General features: G+C 39.1%; 1 protein-coding gene across 1 annotated transcript in view; it reads right to left on the reverse strand.

Moving 5' to 3' along the window:
* alk (ALK receptor tyrosine kinase) overlaps positions 1 to 25,123 on the reverse strand; it is a 122,603-nt gene that overhangs the window by 83,361 nt on the left and 14,119 nt on the right. Inside the window, exon 2 of the mRNA XM_080871040.1 lies at positions 10,543 to 10,676. Within this exon, the coding sequence (XP_080727166.1) occupies positions 10,543 to 10,546 (4 nt within the window). The 5' untranslated portion in view covers positions 10,547 to 10,676. The remainder of the gene's footprint in view (positions 1 to 10,542; positions 10,677 to 25,123) is intronic.

Consider the following 25,123-nt stretch of genomic DNA (forward strand, 5'->3'; position numbering starts at 1 on the left):
GTGGCTTAGTCGAGGGAAATTCCTGCAAAGATTTCGAGAGCTCTGTCCGGAGATTAAGGAGTTTTTCCGTGTAGTTGGACAAGCAGAATACATGCAACTTAATGACGGTCAGTGGCTATTAGACTTGGCATTTTTAACCGATCTGACAAACATGTTGAATGACCTTAATCTACAGCTGCAAGGAAAAGACAAAACAGTGATCAACATGATCAGCTCAGTTAATGCTTTCAAACGAAAGATGCAACATCTCTCTTTAAAGCTGCAGCGCCATGATTTGATAAACTTTCAAAACCTGGCGTCAGAGCTGGAGATGCAAGGGATGGCCTGTTTGCAACTTGACAGTGCACGCTACACAGAGCAGATTGACAATTGTCTGTCAGAGTTTGACAAACGCTTTCAAGACTTTTCTTTGCTCGAGCCAGTCGCTACCTTCATGTGCTATCCTTTTCGGGAAGATGCTGATGTCGATTCACTCGCATCAAAAATTGCAAAACTATTTCACCTGAACTCTTCTGGAGTGGAAGATGAGATTTTGACACTACAAGCCGACATTGAGCTGAAGTCCAGAGATCATGGACAGTTCTGGAACTTACTCACAGAAGTAAAGTACCCCAACATGAGGAAATGTGCTGCCTCTTTGACTGCATTATTCGGCTCCACTTATTTATGTGAGTCATCATTTTCCCACATGAACATCATTAAGTCCAAGTAACGTTCCACCATGACTGATGAACATTTGGAAGTGTGTTTGAGGCTGGCCGTCAGCAGCTACTCTCCGGACTATGCATCCCTGGCTGATTCAATTCAGTGCAAGTCATCAGAGTAAACTCAGGTAATGACAAAAAATTTACATTGTTAATTGTGTTGTGAAATATTGGATATTGCAGTTATGCATGTATATACATTGTAGATATAAAGAATCCTCAATATATTTATAAATAAGTATATGTTTTGGATTTTTGTAGTGGGTAGATCATTTTGACTTGGTCATTTTATAAGTAGCTCACATGCGGAAAAAGTGTGAGCACCCCTGGTGTACAGGAACATCTGTGCCGAGTATAACCTGGAAGTCCCAAGGTCAAAATGGGAGATGCCCCCAAGGGTGGTGGAGAATGACCGAGCTAAGATCCTGTGGGACTTCCAGATACAGACGGACAAAATGGTGGTGGCTAACCAACCGGATATAGTGGTGGTAGACAAACAGAAGAAGACGGCCGTAGTGATCGATGTAGCGGTTCCGAATGACAGCAATATCAGGAAGAAGGAACACGAGAAGCTGGAGAAATACCAAGGACTCAGAGAAGAGCTCGAGAGGATGTGGAGGGTGAAGGTAACAGTGGTCCCCGTGGTAATCGAAGCACTAGGTGCGGTGACTCCCAAGCTAGGCGAGTGGCTCCAGCAGATCCCAGGAATAACATCGGAGATCTCTGTCCAGAAGAGCGCAGTCCTGGGAACAGCTAAGATACTGCGCAGGACCCTCAAGCTCCCAGGCCTCTGGTAGAGGACCCGAGCTTGAAGGATAAACCGCCCGCAGGGGCGTGCTGGGTGTTTTTCCATCAGGGTTTGCCAGTTACTGAAAGTGTGTGTGTGGATCTGCCTTAACTTAGTCAATATAAAACTTATAAAGTCTGATTGCTAAAGCCTCAGTCACACACACCTGGAAACTTGCAGGGAACTCCTCGCCAACCTCTTGTCGCTAGGGAAAAATATCTATTCGCCGACTCGTTTGTGAGTGGTTGCTGGCGCCAAAAGGAGCTGCACCAAAAATCTCCTTGTGATTGTTTTCATCACTAGCAGATTACCACTGTCACCCGCATGAAAGTCACAGGCTGTATCCCTCTTTGCACCCAGTTTCACCTAGCATCTGCTAGCAATCTATAGCAACCATTCACCAACTGGTTGGAGAATACAAATTTATTCCCAGTGACATGAGTTTGCTGAGTGGTTTCCTAATGGTCTCTTGGCCTGCGTGACGAGAGCCTTAGCAGTTGATTTTACAGCATCTACCACCAACCTCAAGCAACCACTTGTGTATCCCTCAACCGGTTGACATTTTTCCATAGTGACTGAAGGTTGCCAAGGGGTTGCCAACCAATCCCTAAGCCTGTTTCACTGGGGCCTGAATTCCTCACAAATTCCCTTCTGTTATGTTAAGATAATACTAAGAACTGTACACATTATAGACCAATAAAAGATTTCTGTTGCTATAATCAACAACTGGTTAAGCTACTTCCCAACCCTTCTGTACCTACATAAAAATGATTACATAAAATGTGCTGTTTGATATTAAACGGATAGGAGAAACTCAATAAACAGATTCACCCCAGAAGTCTTCATCCATAAATATGCTTTACAGACTGTAATTAGATTTAATGTTGCTTTAACTTGATTGACTTTTTGTCAATACTAGTTTAAGTCCATAACATCCAGAAATTTCCTCCTCTTTGCCAGGTTTGTGCTGATTCAGACATCTGTTCCATTTGGCGTATGCATGTTGTGAACACTCTACTTGGTGCCCTTGGCCATTTAACACTTGCTCAATATCTTAAAATGAAACTGCCTGTATAGATTGCCTTGGAAAGGTGCCTGCAACAGAAACACAGTTTGGGTTGAGGGGATGCTGCTTGCAGAAAGGCCTAAGGCAAGAGATTAGAGGTAGAATGTGATAAAGCTTAGTACTGCCAGTAAGGCTCTTGTCTTGGCAAGTTGTATCTTATGTTAATTGATGAGCTTTGTTTTCCTGTTTTTAACTTTCTCGTAGTTTTTTGTCCTCGTATATTCTCTCAGTGATCCTAACATGTTTTCAAAAGACTTCAAAGTATCCTCAACAAAATACAAGATCAACAGAAATATCCATATAATTAGCTCCAGGTAAATCTCACAAATAGATGGACTTCTGATTGCCTTCAAGGCTCCTAAAGGCTTTGAACGCAAAGTAAATGATAACTTCTTTTTAATATAAGCTTAATTTATTTATGAAGTAGAGATCTGTGATCAAAAGCTGTATTTTTATAGTGCTCTTTTAAGCCAGACCGTGAGGCACAGTATAACAAGTACTCTGCTAGTAAACTCTGATACAACCAGGAGTTGAACAACCAAAACTAATTACAGGTTCATCGTATGCTTCTGAAAGTTCCTTATTAATACCAGACAATATATCATCATGTTGCCTAGCAGCCACATAACAATGGACTAAAATCTGCAGACAGGACAGTGGACCAGTGATTGCAAAATATAAAGATCACCTTATAAATATACGTTAAAGGAACTACACTGAATATTTGGGTTTTTTCATCCCTTTTAAGTGGTGTTGCCCAATCTCTCTCTCTCTCTCTCTCTCTCACACAAACAGACACACACAAACACAGTACATTATGAAGAACACTGGTATTAGATGAGCAGCTTGTGTCCTATATTTAATTAAATGTTAAACTGGAATTATGTACAAACTATATTAAATGCAGCAGACATTTTGTCTTTTCTCGTGGCCCAACAACATTATTTGACTTGATTTTATTATTTAATTTTATTTGACTTTTAGAGTGAAATTAGACACTCATTGAATCAGGAAAAAAATTATATGTCCACACGCCTAGCTAATTTGTGTCAGCCAATAAACAACCTGTATCAATCAACAAGATGGTAACATAATTACATTAATGGGAATTCCATATACTATCAACATAAGATAAAAAGAATAACTACCAAATGATTTTTCCTGTACAAAAAATGTACTACATTTAATGTATGTAACTGACACCAAACATACTGTTTAACTGCCACTGAACAACATGAACTCTATGTGGGTTAAATATCTAATCCATAGAGCATTAAATACATGTTATTTATGCTTCTTCATATTACAGTTTATGAACTGCAAGCAGACAGTATAGACATCCAACTAAATTGGTTTATTACATTAGGCATGATTAGATTGATATTAAAACAGATTAGCTGTGATTTTTGAAGCTCAGCCTGAAAGAGTTACGCATGTGGATGTGTACATTTTGTGGTTTTGTCCTTGTTAGAGGTATGGCAATATGGCAATGCATGTTGGTTGGCTGGTTAGTCGGTCTAACTCTTAATTTCCTAATCAGAGTTAAAGTAAAGTAATCAAACAAATATGAAATTCTGTAGAGACATTCATGGCCCTAACAGGTTGAAATTGTGTTTCATATCTTATTAAATAGAACACTTGATGCTTGTTTTGACTGAAAAAGGAGTATCAAGCAGAGTAGCTACTTTGTTGTTGTTGTGACCATACGGTCATGTGAAAGTTTCCACAGGACCCAAAACTAAGTACTCTCACTGCTTGCATAGAAATTATAAGGGTATTATAATTTCTATGCAAGCAGTGAGAGTACTTATTCATTTGATCATCAACAAGTATGAAAAAATACACACACAATTACTGCTTCCATAGGAATAGGAAGTAAGGATAAGCAGCAGTAAGTGCATTTGACCAACACAAGATTTGGCAGTTTGATGGTCTGGGGCATTCAAGGGTCTATTAATACAATGCAATAACCTTCCAAGAAACGGACATCATAAAATGTTAAAATAAAACAGTGACAGTAGAGTTAGAGAAAGACTGAACAAGTATGGCTTACTCGGGAATACTCCCAGGAGAAATCTCTTTACATTTTCAAAGTTGCTGCTAAAGAAAAATGAATTGTGGAATAATAACCTCATACCAACTGTTATGCACGGTGGTGGAGGGGTAATGACTTAGGTTTGTTTTGGAGCGAAAGCTTGGCTGAAATTTGGTTATGCGACAAGACAGTGATGTATCATCGAATGGCCCACCCAAATGTTCAGAGCTCAACCTGACTGACATGCTGTCATGGTACCTTAAGAAAGCTGTGCATGAATGAATGCCTGCAAACCTTAATGAACTGAAGAAACATTATAAAAAAAAAAAAAGCATGAACCACCACATCAATCTAAAAGGCTGATAAAACTAAATTTGCACCAGACAATATGCTCAGCTTGAGGCTGCAAGAGTGAGATTCACACAACAATAGAGGATACTGTGTCTACATCATACTGGCTCCAGCAAGAGGTTAATGTTAATGAAGAATCTTAGCAACTGCATTGGAGGTTGTGAAATTTGGTATACATATTGTTTTAGAAGGAGATGACACATGTGGCATCATCAGCAGCCTAATTTTTATTTAATCCCTTTAAGGCTTAAAAACACTTTTGAAACAATAGTATTGATATTATTTGGAGCTGTGGCCTGAAAGCTGCCTAGTGCAACATTAGGGGTGTAATATACACGTATTGACACTATGTGGACTAAAATATTGGGCCACACCGCTGAGTCTTTTAATTCAGGTATTTTTAGTCCTGCTAGAGTTACATAAAATCAAGGACCTAGCCAAATGGTCTACATGGAACAAGTAGGTTTGTGAAATTTCTTACCTTGTAGATATTCAAAGAGCAACAGCAAGTGGTATTATTGCAAAGTGGAAGTCTTTAGGAACTACAGCAACTTATCTTACTGTAACTTAAGTGGCAGACAACAGAAAGTTACAGATCAGTTGCTGTTTGCTGAGGCGCCAACGCTCTGCTGACTCAATAACTGTAAAGCTCCAAACCTCTTTTGACATCGACGTTAACACAAAAACTCTCCATCAGGAGCTTCATGGCATGGGTTTCTGCGGCCGAGCAGCTCTTGTAGGTGTATTGTGTAGGTGGCCCAGTACTGTAGTCCATACGGTGCAGATATATGGCTGAGAGTTTATTTCATGCACTCAAAGAGCCAAAGTGAAATAGAAATCTAAATTAAAGCCTGATGTCCTGCTATAAAGTGAATGGTTTTTTCCATTACAAAATACCATCAACCATCCTTCCACATGTCCACACTCTGTCCACTACAGTAGCTTTCTCCAAACCCATTTCCCTCATAGCATTCTCCACAGGGCCATGTTTGATTGATGGGCCTAGGGACACTTCATGGTGCTGTGTACCTAATCGTGAAGTATAGACTTGCTGTAACGCTCCATTAATGCCCCGCGGCAGCATGGTGTAGTGGTTAAGGAAATGGACCAAGGAAGAGGAGGTCAGTGGTTCAGATTCCCTAAGGGTTCGCTGCTGCCTTCACTCTGCTCATTGTCCAATTGGAAAAATGAATTGTGACAGTTTGTGGGGTAATTCATGAGCACAAACACAGAATTATGCACTTGAGCAGATAAACGTTGTTATAGACGTTAAGGCAAACGTGACCTTCTGGCTTGTCACAGAGGAAAAAGTCAAATCTGCTATTGACACAATCTGTTAATGAGCTTGTCAGTCATCACAGAAGTGTCTATTTACTCTCAGGTTAAGAGTGTTGCTGACATGTTTGCTGAGTTTGAATGATTACGTTCTCTGGACAGATATGCGACAACCATAAAGAGAAATACTGGCAGAAGGTAGGATTCTAACTTCCTGTCAGAAGGATGAGCACTGGAGATAGGCATACAGCCACACAAGTCACTTTAAGGGCACCAAATTGGATTGCTTGTTGGTCCAGTGACTGATGAGTTAATTAAAGTGGAAGGGTATGGAGAAAGAAGTCAGACACTGCTCCATTTATTTATTCTCTATTGACTATCTCCATGCACTTCACTAGCTAGAGTAATCGCTGCCTTTCTGCCCATGAAAACAACTAAAGAGGAGGAAATGGACTTTGTCAAAATTACAAATCAGGTGCAAAAGATGAAAAGGAGACGTAATTTCAATTGAATGCATCGTATTTAGATGAATTATTAGCTAAATGATTATAAATAATACATCCATTCTGCTAATACAGAATATCTCAAGGCAGACCTGCTAAAAAATCAAATAATGAGTGAATCAGTGAATTAAAACTGTCAGACTGAATCATGCGTTTCTTAAAAAAAGTCTTCCAAGTCTAAAGGAAATTGTTACGCAACCATAACAGTACCAACAGTCTGTGTCCACAGCCTCCTGTCTGCTGAAATTAAACCTTCAAACCTTTGGGACCAAATTAAACACAATTAATCACCGAAGTCTGGATCAGTCTTACAGCTATTCACCCCAAAAGCTTGATAATGGAGGTCATTAATAGTAGTAATTAGCAACTTTTCAGTGCAAGGGACTAGAACAAATAAAGCAAACGAGTGTATTTGTCAGGGATTTAGTGTGAGAGCCTTAATGGAGCACTCTGGCTTCATGTTCTGAGAAGAGAGGTAATTTGAGCTCAGGTTTGTGACAGGTGCTGGAGGAAAAAGTGGGGGAGGTTGAGAACACCACGAAACGTGGTGAGGCCACACGGCGAGCGTGCTGAGACGGATTAGGACTTTGTTTAGAAGTGGGATGTGTGTCGTGGGTGTTGCACTAGGGACCCAGGTGGTGCCCGAAGAGAGCGTGGCACGTCTGCATGCTTTTTTCTCTCTGTCTATCAGCCAGAGCTTATGCACTGTCAGGGAAGAGGAACAGGGTGAACCCAAAACAAAGAACAATTAGATACTGTTCAACTAAAGCTGGATTTGCATGAGCAGCATCATACTCTTTGTAACAGTTACACAAAGACCCACTGGAGAATCACTTCTGTTTTAAGTGAGATGGAAATTGTTTTGATTGATGTGAAGTTAGGCTAATTATATGTTTTTAAAATTTTGCACTTTCATTAGCAGCATTTGATTGAATGATTCAGTTTACAAAGAGAATTTTGGGGTAAGGGAAGACTTACCCCTAGTGAAGACTAGATATGCACTGAACTGAACTGCATTTCCTCTCCTTCTCTTTCTTCCTCTCTTGTCACACTCATATACACAAATGTATTTACATAGCTGATAACCAAATACACCTTTGAACCAAACTCAAGTTTAAACACCTTATTTAAACCAAATCTGAAGACAAATCCACAAGACAAGTCTTTCCTGCGGTGCAATCTTCCTCTTTCACCTGGAGCTAAATATTGACCAAGCATAAAAGCCAAGCAAAGAGACTCTCCCTCCATAAAAGCAGAAGGGATTACATTTGCTGGACTGTGAGCATCTCTCTGAATTTAAAAAAAGGCCCCTGGGAATGATCACCATTTTTCTTTTTTTTTTTTAAAAGATGTGCTGTATTTTTTAATACAAAACTACAAGGTAAAGGATCACTTGACTGCATTCCAGTGCTCAGCATAACAAGCAGTCAAATATAAAGTGCAGTGCAGGTCTTTGTTCAAGTGATCCACCCAGAATCAGTGGCCAGAAATCACTACGACACAAACGTGGGAAGAACTGTTTACGTGCAGCTAACGGTAAAATGCACATGTGTTGATTTTTTGAAGTGGAATGAAGTAAAAACAACCAGTTCAATAATGCAACAATCGTCAAATGTAAATTCACGTTACTTATAAAAACATGGCATATAATTGTAGCATGTAGAAAAGTTCAGTCAGCCTTTCACTTGTTAAATTTCAGAGCCTTCTGACTCATGACCTTAATTAGGTCCAAACTGACTTGTTTGGAGCTGTAAGATCAGATCATCTGTCAGCTGCTGACAATGAGCTTCATAAATTTTCTGACTGTTTAGGCTCCCGGGAGTAAACACTGAAGAAACTGAAGATAACTGATGCCTCGAAAGCAGAAAAAGGCATCTGAAAGATATGAGAAAGCTGCCAGCTTTTTTCCACTTTGCAAAATGTCCTTAAACGAAAATGTGAAAGTCGGGCACAATATATGGAAGACTGACTTCCCTACAAAATTCAGCACAAAAACAAAATCTTAATCATTTTAAAATCATATGCTGCAGACATTATGAATTCAAAATCTTAATCCACATTTCTGGAGGAAAGAATGACTGGAGTTTGATTAAAATAACACCTTGCATGCTGTCAAGTGTGGGTGTGGATATATTCAGATTTGGCATGTATGATAACCAATGGCACATGAAGGATTGCATGAATAGAGCCCAGATTGAATTCCTCTAATTAAAAGCAAATTATGAGTGCTATGTCATGCAGTCAGTTGAGAAGTGTGAAAGGAGGCTGGCTTTAACAATATGACAAAGCTCCAATGTAGACCTCAAAGTCCAACTTAAAGTACTTGAAGAAATTCAAGCTGAAGCTTTCAGAATGGCACTCCAGCTAAAGATCTGTGGGCAGATATTTAACATGCTGTGCCTGAAAGAATATCTCAGAGCTTGAAATGATTGGCAGAAAAAAAGTGTGTGGAAAAAGTAAAAATGGAAAGCTACTACAGCTGCCAAACGATGACACCGAGTCTTAGAAAGAAGCCCAAATTTTATAAATGCAAATTCGATTTTTTTCTTCTTTTTGTAAATTTGTTGTCTTTTAAATAAAAAAAGGTAACACTGCAGTTTGTTGCAGGGGCTCTAGTTATCACGTAATATGTGCATAAAAAGGTAACAAGAAAACGTTTTTAAAGCATCACTTGTAACAAGACCAAAGACTAGAAAAACATCAAGGGGATAAAATGGCCAGAACAGCAGTTTAAACACGAGTTTAAATATCGTGAACAAAGGTAACGTGACTCAACGAGAAAGTATAATGCTGGATTCTCATTATAAATATAATGTTGTAATACATAAATTGGCAGTGTGTTGCTGCCAATTTCAAGATTTAATTTATTTGATTACAAGAAGCTAATGGTGAACCATTTCTCTTGGTCATTCTTAACTTGATTATTGCTTTTTATGTGGGTTCTGTGGTCTCTGAGCTGGTTGGGTAAACAAGTTTTCCTAAATAAGCCTGAAACGAACCCTTGCTTTTTAAAAACTTATACTAGGAAAAATCCCACAGCTTTTGACAAAAAATGTGATTTCTTTTTTTAAATAGAGACATTTTATACATGCAGATTAAGGCATTCTCTTCCAGTAAATCAGCACCGGGTTGGTGTGACAAACAGGTGCTGATTTGCACTTTTCTGCCCGTCAAACATCTGCCAGTTAGAGGAAACAAGGAGTTTATCTGTGTTTCTACATGTTACATGTTTGAGGAAAGTCTGCTGTGCTTCTGCATCTAGTTCAGAGGAAATTGAATCAGTTTTATTAACTCAATTTTGAGGAGCTTTCGAGGTTGACAGAGAAGGATATTATTCCAGTCTAGACCAGCCTACGCATTTCATTCAACAACATGCTGTAATGAAGTTAAAAATGACTGAGTGTAACTATGCAATTTCCATTTTGACATGTTTAAGAACTCAGTCACTCTGCAGACATGTGAGACACATTTGTCCACATACGCATCTGAAAACAAGGGAACGACTGAAAACGTAAGAATCCCAAAATTTTGTTATGAGATATATTGATTTCTATCAGTTTGGAGCCATTTGTAATTAATCTTGCAGCAAATAACTTTCATTATATATTAATTTTATTACTCAGTTACTGATATAAAATGATTTACCTTCCTCACAGTATTTAATTTGTAGAGAAGTAACAGCAACTATTTTGTGATTGTTGGAAATCTCTTTTGGAATTACTGACTGACGAAAGCCACTCTTAAAAGTCTTTAACTTTAATTAATTAACTTTTACAACAGCAACGAAACACATCACACACACATCAGTGGCAGCTACTTACCCATGGTGCAGTTGGTGGTGAAGTGGGGCTCAATGGTGGCCGTATCATCCTGCGGGATCCGCTGATCGTAGCTGGCTGAGATCCGAAAAGGTGATCCTCCGTTTGTCCCCAGCGTCAGGTGGACCACTGCCCAGCTGCCAAGAAGAGAAAGCAGGAGCAGGATCAGTGCGAAGAGCAGACACCATGGCTGACAGAAAAACCTACACCGGCTGCGGTTGAGAGGAGTGAGTGTAGCTTGGGCCTGCTCAGCCTGGACGACGGAGGTGGGACTGTCCAGGGCTGCACTGGAGGCTGACATGGTAGCTGCCTCATTCCCTTCCATTTTGGGAGGGTCCCTTTCTTCCTTTGCATGGTGATGCATGGCCCACCCTTTGAGGCCACCCAGACTCTGCAGGTGTAGAGGAGGTTTTAGAGGTGGCCAGGTGTCAGGTGGCGCCCTTGTTGAAAGATTACAATAAGCGGTGTGAAGCCGGCACACGCTTACGGATTGAAGCCACAAATACAGAAAGTGTGTGGTCAAGAATCGCCAACACACTGAGGCCAAGTTCTAGTGTGTTAGTGAGCTGAAAGTCCTGCACCGAATGCTGTTTTCCCTCAAGCGCCCAGCTGGCTTTGTGCAGTTCAACTGTCCCTAATTTTATTAAGCAAATTGTGCTGATTTCTCTTTGGCTCCCAGCTCATCAACAATCTCTCTCTCTCCCTCTCTCTCCCCTCCTCCTGTCTCCTGCCCATCCCTACATACAAATCATGACAACATGTATAGTTAATGTCCTGTGAACAGCTACTTCCCTGATGAGATCGTAAATTCAAGTATGCCACACCTGCACATAGACACACCAGCACAAAGGCTACAGAAAGCTACAAAAGTTCTATATGTTGTATTATTAATACAATAGTAACAGGTGGAAAAACTACACCATGCATAGACCATACATATTTTATTAACTACATCTTTGACATGTTGCATCGACTGCAGCACATTACAATGCTCATGCTCTCACATAATGGTACATATATTTAGCTGTTATTTAATAGACTTCTGTGAATTATATACTATAGATAACATTTTTAATTAATCTTTTGTGCATCTTAATCTGCATCTAAAAAAAAACTCCTGAAATAACAGAAAATACAAGTGAAAACAAAAGCAAATATGTTGTGTTTAGACAGAACTAAATTGTAATAATGTTTTTGTGATTCAAGTTTATGTCACACATAAGCCACACGCTGCCAATCCACCGACAAACACAGGATCGTGACGGCGAAAGTCAGGAGTTAATAACATTACTGAAATAATAAAACTAACACTGAAGCTAAAAAATAAGTAGAGAGGCATCCACCAACCAGGGACCGGAAATGGCGAATTGTTGGAATTCTTGGCCCTGATTTGGTAGCTGGCCGGTCAGTTTCACAAACGTCTGATTATGAGCCGGTCCCTTTCATGCATGCATAACATGCAGAGAGGGGTGCAGGCAGATAATCGCTTATATTTTACACCAAAACAGCTGATCCGAATCTTAAATCACCCTTCATCCAGTTGAACATGGACATTTTGAAGAGGCAAAACAAAGGCAGCCAGGCACAAGCCAGCAGCCTCGGTATGAGCGAAAAGAACAAAACAGTTATAAAGAATTATAAGAGAATGTCCTGCTATCACATGGCTCTGGTGAAGATATAAAAACACCGGAAAATGATGTAAGCAAATCAAAATAAATTTGTTTTGTTATATAAATCTTGCTTTTCTTTGATAAGGTCAGATGTGCCAAGTAAAGGCAGGTGTACAGAAACTCATTTTCAGCTAATTATTTGCACATCTTTGCAGCACTTTATTCGGTCAGAGAAGATGTAACTTACTGCAGTTTGGGAGGAACTGTAAAGTTTAATTATTACTTTTGTTATGAAAACAAAACAAACATTTTCAGACTCCACTGCTCGCCAATGCATTACATGTTAACTACCATGTGGTCGTGTCCTGGTGTTTTATATGGATTGCCAGCCGATAAAACCTTTTTCCCCTCCTGGATCCTCGTTCTTTGTTTTTGTCAAACACTTTTGTCCCTCTAGTTTTTCCACTTCAGCGTACATCCCCTCACATCCATTCCAATAGTTTCAGCAATCTCCTTCCAGGAATTTGATGACATTTGTGACATAACATTGTTATCCTCCCACTGATAAATTCGAAAACTGTGGGGAAACAGTACCCAGAAACGCCAAAGGGGACAGTGCTGAACATAAATCAGGTGTTAGTTGGAGGAACTACTAAAGTAAAAAGTATATCTTTATTGTAAAAATACTAAAGTTTATGCTTTTGACTATTGCATTGAGAGTCCAAGCCTAGTTTCTGTATTGTAGGTGTTTTTAGCCTCCCCAGAGCCAGAGATTGTATTTATTGACCATTTTTAAAAGGTACCCAAAGACATGGATCTGGAAAAATTATATATTTTTTCTTTTTTTTCCCTGGAAGTTTGGCTGTCCATGAAGTCTTTCATTAAATAGAAATCCGAGTCTTGTGATTTCAACTCATTGATATGAGTCTTGAGACATTTTCAGTGACCACACAAAGATTTCCTTCTTAAGACTGCTCGTTTCTAACAACTTTGAAAAATAGTTTGGTAGGTTGTGGTCAAATCTTGAGTGGTTGTGAAGAAAGTAAATGAAATACTATAGAAAATAATGCACACCTCCGGGCTAAAAAAGTAGATTTCCACCATAATAGAAGACCTTGGAGTCAATGGGAATGCATTGGTAGGAAGCCTTGTGTTTCTTTTCACAGATTTATTTCCCCACACCTAGGTAACTTAGATCTATTTCCACACAAGGATTAAGAAAACCAAACACTTTCACTGCTTTATAAAGGTTTTAAGCCTTAGACCATTAGTGATGTTATTTTGAGAGATCTCAGCAGGTCTCTAGCTTTCAATTATGACAAGTGCACTGGGTAAAAGGGAGCTGTCTGTGTTTATTTTGGGGTTTATTTTGTGCTTTGTTTGGGTAGAATCGTGCTAGTAAGAGTACAGCAAATATGAATGCGCACACAAGCCCCCACTACACAAACAGGCTCTGAGCTTTTCTGATTTCCCCAATGTCTGCGCTCGAACTCAGCAGGCTTTGCGTTGCTACTTTCACCAGCTTTCCTTCTTATGTTTTCCCCCCCTTCTTTTTTATGTTGCATTGCCTCTCCTCTGTCCTCCCTCTTTCTGGTGCTTTCACCTCTTTCCATTTACTTTTCGCTAAACCGTCTCCGCACCATCTCTCTGCCCCTCTTTTCACCCAGACACTGCTCACAGTGGAGGGAAGATGGGAAGTGATGTTACAGCACCATAGTACACCATTAGAGAACAGCTCTGCGGTATGGGACCTGCTACCTGTCATTCCCCTTAATAAGAAGGAAATGAAACCCTAGATAAGAGCTGCCACTGTCTCCTTGATAACCTTGAAATGATTTGCCAACTAAGTAATATACACATGATCTTGCTAAATTCACCACCAGCTCAGCTAAATATAGAAATGGTTTGGCTACATGATAACAATAGGTTTGTTATTGTGCAGGGATGTTTAAAATAGATCAATTCAACACTACTCAAGGCAACCTCATGTCCAGTTAGATTCATATATTCAAAGACAAAATTAGTAAAACCTATAATTTAGCATGGACGTATACTGCACCATTTCCAATGTGATCATAAGCAATTTAAGTTTTCAGCTGTTTTGCTAAGTTCTTAGTGTTTTTGGTGTTCTTGGCTAGTTAGCTAGTGGAGGACTTGACCCACTTACTTAGTTTGGCTGGTTGGACAGATTTAGGAAGACTTCTACTGGTTCCGAAGTTAGTTTATTTAAGAATGACGGACCCTATTATGTTCTTCAGTAGTAGCAAAAAGTGTCCTCAATAATGCTCAAAAGAAACACGATGGACCAGAACTCAACAGCTACAGTGATAACAAAGATCTGACTATGAATGATGATATGAATTTTCAGGGTTTTTCAGCCTTTTCACTTTAATAAAAAGGAACAAAACACTCCTAAAACAAAACTGCTTTATCAATATAGAGCACTGTCTCGAGACTGATGAGGAATTAGCTTTAAGATGTGTCTGGAAATTGCAAACTTGATTTCTGTCCAGTAACAGGATAAAATCCTGTGCAAGTCTTAGTGTACTCAATTATTTTCATGTTTTTCATGCTATGTCTGTGCTGGCACTCACGGGACTCATTAACAAACCGGTGGATACGAAAAGAGCTGCCAGAATACATCAGTCAAACATTTACATCTAATTAATAGTATACCATACGAGGCACAGTAGCCCTAAATAAAAATACAAAAAAAGATAATGGATGATAAAGACCCCTCATGTGGGAAATAGATATACATGACTAATCTGAGTGCAGATGCTAATAATTCTCATCATGGTCCTCTGTGTCATAAAGGCCTGCTGGTTATTTAAAATCACCTGACCTTTGTGCAGACTGCTGTTTTTTCAAAGACTCTCTCATGATGGGAATGTTTTCTTCACCACAGGAAAACAGAACAAAACAGCTCAGACTGACTAATCTTTGCTGCCAATTGACAATTCTCATTTCATAATGCTTTTCATTTATGCTCCCTTAGTGCTCTGCTCTGGCTAACGTAGCTCTTTTAATTTTCATTTGTTGTGAGTGTGTGCATGTGTGTGTTCGTAGGCTGCTTATGTCCTAACCACATTACGACTTATTTGTTATGGGTTCTGTTTTGCATTATCTGTGACTGTCATCTATCAGGACAAACAATAGACAAAGACGTGAGTTATGTTGTATGTTCTTTCAGTGTGGTAATGCTTCCCTAATGCTGTGAGGTGGACACTGCCAGAGTGAGCATACTGCACAGAGACAAGCTTTATAATTGCCTCATATACAGGACTATTGTCCATGTGTGTGGGTGATCCCGAGTTGGACTGAAGATACGGTCTAGATTAGATTTTGTTTGGTCATATGATTAAATTCAGTTGATAAAAATATAGAAAAATGATTTAAGTAGCAATATCAAGGCCTGGCAAATACTCCATTCCCTCAAATGGCCACTAGAGGCCAGCTCCAAAAGTGACAGGGGTGCCAAGACAGGAAGCTGTAGACCCAAACTGTCTGCTTGGGCCTTATTTCAGCTAACCTCTGACCCTATTAGAGCACATGTGTATACTGTTTTTACATAATTGTCCTTACAGCTTTATCCTAGATAATTAAAACACTTGGTGCAGGTGAAAAAGTTTTAAACTTTGTAACCCATAGAACTTTCTTTAAACCTAAATGTTTCATATAGTTGCTTATAAGACGTAGATGAGGGAGGATTTCGTTTTGTTTTCTTACAAATATAGGACAGACGTCCAAAGCTTACAGCAATTTGGTGATGTTTTCATTAAGTATTTTTACTCCTTTATGATGAAATGCTACATATCTGTTGTCAAAAGTGGAACGAAAGAAACACAGCTAAGCTGCATAAATATGCCAGAGAGGAGAAATTACTGCACTTTTGTCTTTTACATCAGAAATATGCTCATTCAATAAACTAGTAAACTCAACAATATCTCCTGTTGCTTGAGCGGCTCTCTGTAGAAACCAAACGAGTCATTCTATGGCAGAAAAAATGAAACTATAATATGCCGGTAATAACAAAATGCAGCCTATAGTATTGGCAAAGCCATTTAACTTGGGTCCTCAAGTCTGAGTGCAAAGAATGGAAAAGGTTTTTCAGAGTCCAAGTACCCTGTTGAATGTATCTGCAGTAAAACCAAAGGAAGGGGAACAGAAATGGAAACTGCTTTACATGGTAATGGAATTTTTACCCCCTAAGAGACATAGGCAGTGATTTTGATCATTCTGGCTATTTTAGATCGAAGTGGTATTTTTTTTTCATGGTGGAAAGATGAGATTGATTGAAAATGATGCTCGTACAAAATAGGTAAGCATGGAGGCAACTGGGTTTAAGGACTTCAGAGGTGGGTGGGGGGGGATCTCTACTTAAGCCACATTGATTTTGACTGTCAAATGGCATAGTGCACAACAAGCTTAAGCCAATATGTCAAGAAAAGATTAGACTGAATGGCCTGACATAGCCGAGCTGAATGAATGCCACTTCTCCACGCTATGCAGGACGCTTTTGAATGGTATCTGTTATGCTGTAATGCCACTAGACTGATAGGGTGGATGAGATAAGTAGGGTTGTTTCATATTAGGGACATGTTTTTAATCTCTCTCTCAAAGATGTCTCCAAGATTTAAAAAAATAAAAAATTTGTTATGTGGGAAAAATAACTCCGTATACACCTCATTCTAGGAAGCCAAACTTTGGTATCAACAAATATATACCTTTTAGACAGTGAATAACAAAATTGCTTGATTTTGGCAGTTTGTGAACACTATCAACTTTGGAAGAATGGCTTAGACGACAGTAATCACGAGGCTTTCACATAATTTGCAGACTAAAACTTGGGATCGCACTCAAAGCAAGCATTAGCCATTGTACATTCAGATGAGTCACACCTGAATACAGCTATCTTGCATTTACAGTGCAGAGCAAATTATTCAGTGACTGAAAAATGAACAATCTGCCCCAAGCAAATTACAGAGGATGAAAGCAAACCCAAGCAAACAAACAACCCCAGATTAAAAGGGGAAAAAAAGAAACAGGATGCAAGTGAGTCCACCAGGGATTCATGTCAGTGTGGTATTTTCAGATGGCCTAAAAACAGAGACAAAAAAAAAAATCCAAAGGCAGACCAAGTGGGTAATCAATGGCCACACCTCTTACTGCAATGTGACTACTTCAGAAAGGTTTGTTTACAGTAATTACAGGATATGTGAATTGCAGAAGTTTTTGAAAACACATGTGCCTTTTCCCAGAAGCTCATGAATACTCAAAGATAGAGCTGATGTGTTGATAACTGCACACTGACTTCTCTTTTGACCTGGCAGTTTCATTTCCATTTTGAAACCTGGATCTATGATGGATTTTCCAATAAGTTATACTCCATGAGCAATAATTAATTGTCCTCTTATCCCTTCTGTTTGGAGTCATGAAAGGTCAGAAGCAGGGAGAGCGGGACCAAGACCAAGGATAAACCACATTAGTGACAAAATATATGAAAATAATTTAGTCACAAACAGCATGAAATGGTGAAGCTGGAGTTGAGGTAAGCTGCAAAGTGGTTTGCTGGTGCTCAGCGGCTGTGGGCAGGCTAATTCGGTTTAAATAGCAAGGTGTAAAAGATATAACTGGTTGGATATGTAGCAGGGTGTTGGTTGAGCTGCTGTGCTCAGCCTGAGTTCATGGCCATGCCTGAATAAAGTATACTCAAGGTATACTCCACCTTGATTACACACAACCTAGCCAATGGGGCAAGAAGTCAAACAGTGAAGTGAAATGTAATTTTTTTAACTAAAATGTTCTTTTTTATGATGATCATTTTCAAAAAACGCGATAAAGTCTATATTGATACACACGTAAGACAAAATATGATAACTTTCAACTCTAAATTGAAGACTGAGAATGATGAACCTAATCACATTCTTCACTTTCACACACACTTTATTCCCCGTTGTCGCAACTTTACACTCTCGGCTGCAGCTTTTCAGCTGCCAGCCGCGCACATCAACAACAACAGCAACCCAGTCAGGACCGAGTTTAGTCCTTTTATATGCAGGGTAGGTGTGACGAGCCGATGCAGCTCAGGTGTGTCCACCTCCCCCCGCAGTCATGCCGCCGTCCACGCCCCGCTGCAAAGACGCATTAGCGGAGTTGGTGTTTCTATTTGGTGAAGTCGCTATTTTAGGTTCGACTCAAAGGGTCGAATTCAATTGAGCTGTTTTCAAGCACAGCAGCCAGAAAACAGCCCGGCTACTTCCTGCACCGTTTGGGAAATATTACAGATCATTTATGTAAAGATAACTCTAAGAGAAAGGACAAGCTTAAAAAATACTTGCAGTAATGCACGCTTATCTTTCTTGTATCTGCATTTCCACAACACAAAACTAAAATAAAATTTGCTACAATTAATGGTGAAACTGTACATGGAATTTTTGCTGACCATAAGTACTTTGATCTGAAATGATTTAATAGAGAACTTTAGAAAGGAACGGTGAAGGGTATGATGTGATTAAAAGAAGACTGGGATATTTCTCTATTAGATGTACATGACGGCTATATATCAAAAGAATGGCAGGCCTACAGTCACCCCCATTTTCATTTTCTGAGCTTCCTTCTTCAGCTCTGTAGAGAACACATTTTGCTAATGTCCTGAGCAAGTGTTAAATCAGATCTGATAATGATTACAGTCTTGTAATGAAATGTTATCTTTGGCATCCCCTGTCGAAGATCCCGTCATCAGTAAATTGTTTTAGCACACAGGGTGGACGTTAGCTTGGAAATCATAATCCAAATGAAATGAGTTCAAACCATTGAGCACGCTGCATAAAATACACAAGATTAAAAAAGAAAACACAGTGAACCTCACGTTTTGCTGACCTTATGAACATGTTACTTAACAGTTAGAGTTAAATGATGATCTAAAAGGCTGAGCATCAGTGAGTTATGATTGAAGCCCAACTGATGTTTAGCTATTTGCTATTTGTCCATTGGTTACTGTTCTTATAATATTAAATCTCCTGGGGTTCCAGCAGACAAAGCAACACAAAAAGAATGACTTTGGTGTTATGAAGAAGAAGGTTGTGGACCCAAAAAAAAGAAAAAAAAAAGCTTATGAAACAGGATTATGTATCTTGTTATTCAATGGTGACAGGCAGGTTTCGTCAGTTAACTGCCCATCTGCACTCTGATATCTCTTGCCAATTTTCGCAGGCTTCAGAATTTATTTGAAAAGTATCTGAGCTTTGCAAAAAAGAGGCACCAGTTCATTTTGTCACCATGACAGAAGAGCCTCAATAACCAGGGGCAGCCTGTCCATCTGGAGGAGCAAGAAACTCTCCCAGTGGCCCAACGGTGTGTGGGATCATACCAATGAAACACACAAAAAAGTCACATTCAGTTTGATTCTCCACTGCAGTGACCAGCTGGCTTTGTACAAGTATGTTTATGTGTGTGACTTGTTCTCTGTTTTTATGTTGCAGCTATAAATTCATCATATTTTTCTCAACACACAGTTCTTTCATTACCTTTACTTTGGCACTTGATTTACATATCAGGCTGCTAAATAAATGGCCTTTATCAGATGTAATCAGCTACTCATAATTGGTCAGTAGGTGCCCTCCTCCACCTAATACTAGGCTCAACAGGCAGATAAAATACAATGCAATCAGTGACAAACATTAAAAAACAACTCCTGTCAGAGCAGGAACTCTGACAAAACCAAACTCTTTCTGCCTGTTTTTCCCAGGTAAATAGCAGTCTTCTAACTCAAATGCCAACGGATCAAAAACTATACAACTGTTGGCTTTTGAGAAAGACTTGAGGCAAATCTTCCTACAATTTAGTGGTAAAATGGTGATTGTAGAGTGAAAATTGTGAATTTACCCATCAGTTGCAGAGAAACTTTTCAGATGAAGATTTCAAGGCTCTTCATCCTAACTTTCAACATTCTGCCTGTTTAAATGAATGTTAAAGTGTTTTGTTGGTCATTTCAGTGGTTGAATGGTGTTTCAACAACAAACAGTGCAGGGAGATTAGGTAAAAAGTTTGTATTTCTTTTGCATAGAAAAACAATCCCATCATTATCATGCAATACCGGCTACTTAAAATGTTAAAATGAACTGCACCATTAAATCATGTGTTAATGAGCCTATTAATAGCAGGAGGAGACCTCCTACGGGCAATCTGTCCGGTAATAACTTATAAACTATCAGCGTCTGATAATCTGTTTCAAATGTTACCAGGTCACACGCTGGTATATTGTTTTTGTTTCATTTTAGGCATTATGGGCCAAAATTAAATGTATTCTTTAAATAAATTATGTATAAATAAATTGCTGCTGTGCGGTGGTTGTTTATGTTGATGTAGTGGACTGCAGTAAGGTAATTGTCTTGAATAATAAGCAGTGAGCAATGGCAAGTGACACCAAAAAGCAGCAGCAGTCCAGTTGACTCAACATTTTCCACATCTGCTGACGCCATTATTCATAGCTACTTACACAGAGTGCAGCAGTAGCATCTTTATATTTCGCCAGCGTACAAAGAACCAACAATGCAAGTGTTAAGCCAAACCAAACCACAGTGTTGAGTTGATGCACGTGTCATATAATATTCTATTCAGTATATTGTTGAGAGGCACGACATGTCAGAAGCTAGCCCAGCTGCTTTCTGTCTCTGTCTTTTCCCATGTGTTATAATTTAATTTCCTATAGTTTCCTCTCTATCCGTGCAACCATTAGTTACATTGCCTCTCTCCCATTGATTTTTTTTTTTGAGCTGGTTTCTTCGTGCGGTTCTATAATCAGATGTGTTATTCCACCTACACCCTCCTGTTCAGAATAACTCAGAGGTTACAACTCAACAGCCACAGTAATGATATTGTGCTGATTGAAATATCACAGCAGTTGTAAAAGTTGGAAATATCAGAGTTGGAGGCTAAAGGAACCGCAGAGACACATTAAAATAGCTTGTAGAGAAAAAATGGAAATCACCTTCTCTTTGCGAATATAATGTAAAGTACTTTTTTGTTCAATTCAAGGAAATGCTCATGGATATTATCATGGCAAACTGATATCAGCCTTGTCATTTATTTTGCTTTTGCTGCCCATTCTCCTCTGTACATGGCTGAACCTCAGCTCATTGGTGGGTTTTTTTCTTGTCAATGTCAAATTAAACTGCATATCCAATTTAATAAGGCTGTTGCTCTACCCTGCATGGCACATAAAGCATGCAAGACCTCAATAAATTACTAATTTCTGTGATGAAAACTTGGCCTCTCAATGTAAACTGCTGCGCTATTACGAAGATGAAAGGCGTGGGGGAGAGATCACATGGCTCCTTGCACTTTTTAATTATGACCCAAATTCAATTACACTGCACCCTCGTCCTTTACAGAGCCACAGGAAATTGCTCCAATCGAGTGACAGCACTTGTGATTAAAACATGTTCACTTTGTAACATAAAAATGCTGTTAAGTTCACAGGAAATGGATGATGGCTTAAGACAAAAGAACAAAGTCACCCTCTCCTAATTGAATAATTTGTCTGTCATCAGAATTGCACGTTACCTTGCATGTTAGAACAATTTTCCCCTCACATGCACGTGCAAAGAACACATCTGCTATCTGCTATTCTCCCTGTTATCAGCACATGGGACAGATGTGCAGAAAGTTTGCCCTGGAAACTGCTCATCCAGATTCTGCTTTGTACTCCTTGGTGGAACATAAACAAGGACATGAGAGGCTTGAAGATTTTTATTCTTCAAACATTTTACTTGCATTTTTTTCACTAAGAAAGTAGCCACGTCACTAGTATCTTGTATTCATTTATAGTAGAAACCTTGGAGGTTCCAACGAACTACCGATCAACCCAGAAGGACATGAATACAAAGACATGTGCCGCTCTTAGGGCCACGCAGTTCCAAGACGTTATCTAGAAGGACTCACTCAAAGCAAAGACCTGTATGTGACTAAACCGTGACTAAGAATGGGAATTGTGACAGAGTTTGGCGAAAACGCCGCCACATCATATTTTGCTCATTTCTTCCATTTTAGATGACAACTGACAGACTGCTGTTCGTGAAAAGCTACAACCAGTTAGAGCTGCCTGACTTGGCCATCAGCGCCCAGCCAGCATAAGCTTTTCACGCTCACACAGGGAGGAAAATGATTGAAGAAAGAGGGAAAGAGTGTCCCTGGGCAGTCACAAAATTTTTAGTGAAAGGTTTGCCACCTTTTCTCTATGTAGAAGAACTAGATTTTCAGTAGTTTAATGCATTAGTAGATATTTGATGTATATACGAACCTGAAATTAAATCAGTTTTTAAATTCCATCTATCCATCCAGCCCTTCATTTAGCTCCAACCTTAAGTTGGTAAAGTATAACATGAACAGCTTGAGCAGTGAGCGGGGCAGCCGCATCACCTTGTGTTAACCCGTTTATGAAGAGCAACCATTTCTTTGAACCGTTTGCCATTTTAGACAGTTGATGAACTGTGGGGCACGATGGCCCAATATGAGATCAATAAGGATTATTTTTAACTATGAATGATGCAACTTTACTCCAAGACATTAGCATGAAGTCCACATTTATGGCTACAAACACAAGATCATGTGTGAGATTCCCCCGAGCTGGAAAAACTTGAGATCGTTTGTAAACTGCACAAACCAAAATAATTTATTTCAATGGCCTTTAATGGCCAGTTAACCAACAGTTTACAAGCAATCTGTCAAGGAATTACAGAAAGAATTAAAAAGCAAACAACAAACAAAACAAACTCAGTTTTAATGGTTGTCTGCATAAAGATGCGTACACAGATGGGATCTGTATGGATGCTATTTTAGGGAGGAACGCATTCCAATATCCATATGGCAAACATACTTGTCTTGTTGATTAGGATTTCAAAATAACTGAATAAATTAGGTGAGAATCAAGTCAGAAATAAATGGAACGGACCTTAGGATACTATTGCACCAGATGGCACCTGAAATATATACAGTTCATTATTTTTCTGATAATAACCTCAGTTAAGTATGTTTACCAGCTTTAAAGCTGTACGTTCTTTTGTATACACAAAACATTAATGAATAAACAATGAAAAGGGGCTACAGTACATGATGATGAATGCACTGGATTTCTATTTCATGTTTTCTTCAATGCTCAGGCTCAAATCAGGCTGCCTATATATTGTAAACTAAAAGGGAATATTTAAGTGGTGTTTACTTGTAAACCTTAGGCCCTGGGTTCTATGAAAGGAATGTTTTTTTATGTTTAAATAGGAAGCACAAGGGAGTGAATGCTGGGCTGTGAGCTTGGAAAGCATAAATCAATGTGAATGCGACATGATTTGCTTTTCGTGTGGAATGCTGGCTAAACCAAAAACAAGTAGTAGACGGGACTTCAAGGAACAGTACTTCCTCTATTTTCTTTCCTTTAATGCAACGTGGCCAGAGTTGACTTCCAGCACGATTCACAACGAGACGAAATGGTTTAAGCAATTGAAGTTTGAAAACTCCTTTAAAAGGCTACATGGAATTAGTTGAACTAAATATGTTTTTCTTTTACTTTACTGTAAAAGTGACAAACAAAAAAATGTTACATTTTTATACAGTTAGTGTGCTTTTACATTTCTTTAAAGATAACGCTTTTGCATAAACAAGCACTCGGTTTTTGTCTAAAAGTAATTTTGGGTATGTTTTATAGGTTAGGATGATCAAACATTGGTAAAGCTATGAGAACGAGGGCGTGCATACATGATATAGATATCATATTTCAATAAACATTTAATCCCGAATGTGTCACGTCGCTATTATTAAACCTTTTTGCACAGATGACTAATGTGCTATTCTAGTCCATGCGACGGTGTCACATTTCTCTTACCTGCAACGTGAAAAGCCTATTTTGTCAAATAAAACATGTCATTCATTAAAATGGAAATTTTTTCCACTCTTAGAAAAGCCATTAAAACACACACACACCCTTCAACGATAGCTGGCACACATTACAAAGTAATTTACAAAACTTTAAGAGAAAGAAAGCAACTACATTTTCTGAGGAGAGACAAAGTGATGCACCACGTATTGGAGCCTCAGTTGCTGCGTGGTTGAGCATTGTTTGTTGTAAATATGACTGTATTCTGCATGAATAATCACATAAGCTGCACTCATGTAGAACAAATCCATGATCAAATTTCTGCTTGCTCCTGTGAGAAAAACTCTATGTTTTATGCACAAATCCCTATTAATGTTACATCTTTCATTTTCAGTCATGAAAATGACTGAACGGTTCTATCAACATCCTTTTATGCATTTCATGAAAAATACAGTTAATTACAGTGAGTAAAGGCTGAGTCCCAGAGCTCAACTAGTTTGCAGTTATTAATAAATAACTGAATTTAGAGCTCAGAATTTGTGCTACACAGATGAGACTCACCGAGCGTGGGCCTATGAAGTGACAGTGCCTGCTTTGCCTGTGACCATTCAAGCTTGGCGTGACTGGGAGTGCCTATTTAATTCGGACAGCGCAGTGCAATTTTTGTGTTCCAAAATATTCGTGCATCACTGCCTACACAGATTACATCTTAGCACAGGGGTTAGGTGTATGTATTTGGGTTTCTCAATATGACTGCGCTCATCACAAACTCCCTGCTCCAAAATCCCATGAATACATATATTGTATGAAATGTTTTCTAAGATGTTTGGAAAAAATTTCAGCCTTTGCATGTGCATTAAAACGTATGAGCACTGTGTGTAGCAAATCATACTAACGTGTTATTCTTCTGCCTTACACAGCATCTCTTTGGATTGATAAGTCCGAGTCTTTCACTTGATTAAATCTTCGCAGCCAATCTGAAGCAAGCAGGACCAGTATGTTTGTTCCAATTACAGCGCCTAATTTGAAGGATGCACTGCATATTACCAAAGCACCAAAACAGTGCCCAATTACGTCCACCTCGTGTGGGTTGCATGATTAAATT

This window comes from Rhamphochromis sp. 'chilingali', assembly GCF_963969265.1.
Source record: "Rhamphochromis sp. 'chilingali' genome assembly, chromosome: 21".
In the NCBI taxonomy this organism is placed as follows: domain Eukaryota; kingdom Metazoa; phylum Chordata; class Actinopteri; order Cichliformes; family Cichlidae; genus Rhamphochromis; species Rhamphochromis sp. 'chilingali'.